This window comes from Porites lutea, chromosome 12 (genome assembly GCF_958299795.1).
Source record: "Porites lutea chromosome 12, jaPorLute2.1, whole genome shotgun sequence".
Lineage (NCBI taxonomy): Eukaryota > Metazoa > Cnidaria > Anthozoa > Scleractinia > Poritidae > Porites > Porites lutea.
Window position 1 is genome coordinate 22,583,588 of NC_133212.1, and position 5,000 is coordinate 22,588,587.

At 41.2% G+C, this 5,000-nt stretch overlaps 1 protein-coding gene across 1 annotated transcript in view; it reads left to right on the forward strand.

Moving 5' to 3' along the window:
* Positions 1–5,000, forward strand: part of LOC140953897 (uncharacterized) — a 131,255-nt gene that overhangs the window by 71,630 nt on the left and 54,625 nt on the right. The window contains exon 8 of the mRNA XM_073403274.1: positions 3,849–3,974. Coding sequence (XP_073259375.1) covers positions 3,849–3,974 — 126 coding nt within the window. The remainder of the gene's footprint in view (positions 1–3,848; positions 3,975–5,000) is intronic.

Here is a 5,000-nt window from a genome sequence, read left to right on the forward strand (position 1 = left end):
AACAAGGGAATCAGCAGTTCTCTGTGAGTGCTCTGGACGTTAAAGTGGTCACTTTACCAGGAGAATTACGTTTTGGTGAATTCACTGGAAAGGACACAAAGGGTATTCGTATCACAGCAAATAAACCGATATCCGTTTATGGATATGGATGGATTCTCCTAGGGTCGCAGCACATTGGTGAAGGCTTCCTTGGGTTACCTGTGGATGTACTCGGAAAGGAATACATTGTCCCAACGTACCTTCCTGTAGGAAGCTCTATTGTGCAGGTTGTAGCTAAAGAAGACAATACCCAGGTGTCTTTTATGTTGCGCCTACCGAGGGGTGGAAGGGTTCATTATGGAGCTAGATATTTGTATAATGGCGATCTTCTTAACACGACTCTAAATGATCTGGAAGTGTTTCAAGTTCAGGGCGATGCTGATCTCAGTGGAACAGTCGTGACATCATCCAAACCTGTTGCTGTGTTTTCTGGGGATGACTGTACTATGGTGCCAGCTAACACACTTCCGTGTAATCACCTTGTAGAGCAAATCCCTCCGGTAAGCTTTTGGGGTAAGGAGTTTATTACCAACCCTACCCCTGACCATCTTGGTGGAGATGAATTTCATATCATTGCATCAACAGATACCACAGACGTTAACGTGGACCGGCAGAAAAAAAAGACCCTTAACAAGGGGGAAAAATACAAGATTTCTATACCTTGGAATAAGACTTCGGTGATAACCACGTCTAATCCGAGTCTTGTTGTGCAATACACCAGTGGACAAGGTGTATGGCCTTCAATGAGTATTGTGCCTCCAAAACAGTGGGCCTGGAATGACTACTCTTTTTACGTTCCAAGCGATGGCGTCTTCTTCATAAATGTCAACATTGACACAAGTTCAGTCGTTGGTCTACGAGTGAAGGGTCCATTGTGTAGCCGTGTGCCTTCAAAATGGAAGACTCTTCCAGGAGGACTGATATCTCAAGGTGTGCTTTATTTAAGAAAAAGTCAATTTTACCATATTTATCATGACAACCCCCTTACAAACTTTACAGCCGTTGTGTATGGAATGACTTTTCAAAAGATCTTTTCATTTCCAGCTGGCTTAAGGTGGGAGTTACCCACTGACTCGAGTTGTTTACAAACACCGACAAGAGGAGGAGACAAAATTGATAATGACTGCGATGGTAGAACTGATGAAGAATTAGGCAATGGCAAGGACGATGACAATGATGGTCGAATTGACGAAGACCTGGTCTTAACACCTCCAAGTATTACATTTCCCAAGAACTACGTTTCCCCACCACTGTTGTCATGCGATCTATCCTCAGATACAACGGATCCAGAAAAAGAGGGGTTTTCCCCAAAGGTGGATCTTTATTCGACTCAAGGGCTTTGTTTAGTACGTGGAAATACCACCAATTACCATCAAGACTTTGCTGTAGGTCTCTTTGATCGATGCTATCGTAAATTTGACCGTGTGTGGACCTTTCAAGACGCATGTGGTGGTAATGAAATTAAGCATACACAACACATAAAGATCAGTACCCTAAGCGATCCAATACTCTCCTTTCCATCTGATGTAACCTTCTTCTGTCGAGACAATATCTACCTTCAGCCACAATTTACAGGTGAAGTTTCAACCAGGAGTCCATTTCCTAATAATACTAACACATGCAACATTGCCAGGAATGTCACAATCACTCACAATGATACGTATTATGGTGAATGTTCCAGAAAAGAGGTAAGGCTAGAGCGAGTATGGACTGTGGAAGATAGGTGTCGCAGCGACATTGTAAAGACTCAAATAATCAAGTTGGTACCTAAAGGTTAGTTCCAAGGTGTAGGAAAAAGGACAGTTAAGCGATCACACGCCCAATAAATAAGCTCATCAATTGTTAATTCTAAATCTAACTCACATGACTTAAACGAGAACCATTGTGGTACCTACCCTGTGCAGCAGAATAAGCTCATCAATTGGTAATTCTAAATCTAACTCACATGACTTAAACGAGAATCATTGTGGTACCTACCCTGTGCATCAGAGGTTTTTTCTCGCTTGTGGAAGAATATGCCAGTTCCGCGGGGGCCGCAGACTGATACATTGACCGAAGCCACGAGCGACGAATCTTAAGTTTCGCGAGCGCGTCACTATAAAGACTTTGAACGGAATCAGAAAACTTCGAAATTTTTCTGGCACGCATGGTGGGTGGCAAAACTGAAATGATTTTATGGTTCAACAGAAAAGAATTGCGATTAACTATTTCCAGGAAAGTGATTTCTTCTCAGAAGCAGTTGCTATGGAGTATTAAAGAATACTGAGACAACACTGTATAAGTCGTCAGAAAACAACGTAATTTTAATAAGGCTGTTATTTCTAAATTGTTTGCGTTCTCTTGCAGGATCAAAAAGGACTGCAAACTATGTGACGAAATTCAGCGTAACTAGCGTTAATTTTTCGGCTGAACTTGGAGATGAAACATCACCATCCTTTAAAGAAATTGCTACTTCTCTAGAAAACAAGGTAGAACGGCCTGAATGTCATGTCAGGTCGTGTAATTCTTTTTGGTACCACCACTACGCAACTTGCCCTGGCTGTCAATAAATCCCCTGCGGTTTATATTTTGTCACCTGCGCTCGACGGACTTTGAAGAGAAAAAAGAGGGTCTAGCCTGTGAAGAGGCTATGCCCAGGCGTCAACGTATCGTAAAGCAATGTTTACATAATAAATCCGATAGTCATGGGGTTCCAGATATAAATTTGTTTGATTTTAATGTTTCTCCTGGTCGATTATGGTAACGTTTTGTGTTCGCTCACGAACGAGTACCTGTTTTGAAGTAGATTCATCACTTTTACGACCCTATTCAGTACATTTGACCTTATATTCTTGTTTCATTCTTTGTAGATGGAGAAGGCACTACAGTATTCAAAATTAGGCAATTTTTTCGTAGAAGCAAAGGTTATAACATTTAGGTAGGTTTGGAGGAACTCAAATTATATCGACAGGATTATAGGTCACGCTTAAACGGGGTCACGTGCCATGTAGCTCAGTGGTGATCATGATAATGATGATGTTGACGATGAGACGATGATGACAAAGAGGTGTCATGGGTAGCGGTTTTAGGACTTTTTCACCTTTTTTGCTACCAAAAGTTTCCTTTGTATAGTAAATGCCTCTCATGCAACTAATATGTATTATTTTATTTTGTATTCTGTAGTAAAGGCAGCCTTGTTACCAGCATGCTCATTAAAGTAGACATGCAGGCGCAATTTGATCAGCAGAGCCTTTTTGACATCATGAATGACACTCTGGGCAGTGGAACATTGGGACAATATCAAGTGGATCCAAGGTCAATTGCTCTAAAAGGTGAATTCTCCCTAATTAGCCTTTTTTTACCTTTAGGAGGCAGCATGGCCGAGTGGTTAGAGCGCTGAACTTGCAAGTCAGAGGCCCCGAGTTCAAGTCCCGCTGTGACCGCTAGCTGAATTTGTTCAGGGTAATCCCGAGTTCAAATCGCCGCCCATTCTTCTAAATAACCATCTTGTTTGCCTCAGGCCAAGTTGGGATTCTTAACCCTGTTACATTTGAATTAGTTTATTTGTTTCAGGCATTTGCTCGGCTCCACTGAGCGATTAGTGCTATAAATACTGCCGAGGGTGAATTATTATTATTATTATTATCATCGTCATCATCATCATCATCATCATCATCATCATCATCATTATTATTATTTTTTGACCGAGGGAAAGTATATCAGATGATATCACATCCTCTTTCCACTATACTCTATATCGCATCTTAGCTTCTACCGTTATTTTTGACACGCTTAACCAACATTTGTCATTTCCCTGCATACAAAAACAGACTTTGATGAATGTAAAGATCAGGACCTGAATAAATGCCACGAGAAAGCAAAATGTACCAACACCGAGGGTTCGTACAATTGCACCTGTATCGATGGTTACGTTGGAGATGGCTTTCTTTGTCAAGGTAATGGTTGCTTTTTTTGTTGTCTACTTTATTATTATCTATATGATGGTAAATTAAGTCGTTTTTCCAGAACTCAACAAAGCTTTTCTTACTTCTTCCTCCAGCTCCACCGTCCATTTACTACGCTGATCCACCAAAAGTGTCTGTTACCAAAAAAACCGTAAAACTTACGTGCAATGCAAGTGGTTTGCCTGAGCCGACGTTTTCGTGGATAACACCTGACGGAACCGTGGTAAATTCCACGGTATCAGCTCCGAATTTAGAACACCTTGAAGACAATAGTAGAGTTATAAGAGGGAGTATGCTCCAGAACGATGGTTCCCTCTTGATTTTCTACACCCGTGTGGCCGACCAAGGCATGTACAAGTGTATCGCGACTAATATCCTGGGACATGATGAAGGGAAGGTTAATCTTACAGTGAGAGAAGGTGAGATATCCCTTCGGCGGGAGTCGTTGGGGAAGGAAGGTTCGCCCCATGTAAGGGAATCTCAGACAATCTTCAATTTGGACTCTAGATTCCACGCCATGGATTCCGGATTCCAGGTGCTGGATTCCGGTTGATTCTTTGTCAATGGTACTTAGATTCCGGATTCCAATCGTAAGTGGAATTCCAGATTCCTTGAGCTGTATTCCGGATTCTACATCAAAATTTTCCCAGGAATTCGGATTCCCTTATTGACATGTGACCAGAAGGTGACCGGGAATACGAATAAGACCAGTTCACTTCACTATGTCACAAATTAAAAGAAAACTACGGAAAAGAATTCAAATATACTGAAGAAGACAGTAAAGGGAAGAAGTACAGGGAGAAAATCCACGTCGAGATTTTGAGTCACATGCCGTAAATAAAATTGCTCTGTGTGTGAATTTCGAGCGAGTTGGCGCTCATCATAATGAAATTAAAAGTGCGCTTATACATGCTCTCAAGTGCTTAATTTATATTTACACTCAAAATTAGATTACCTAGAAACCACTATTAAGAAACTCTATATTTCTAAAAACAAATTATATTCCTTTCAGAATCC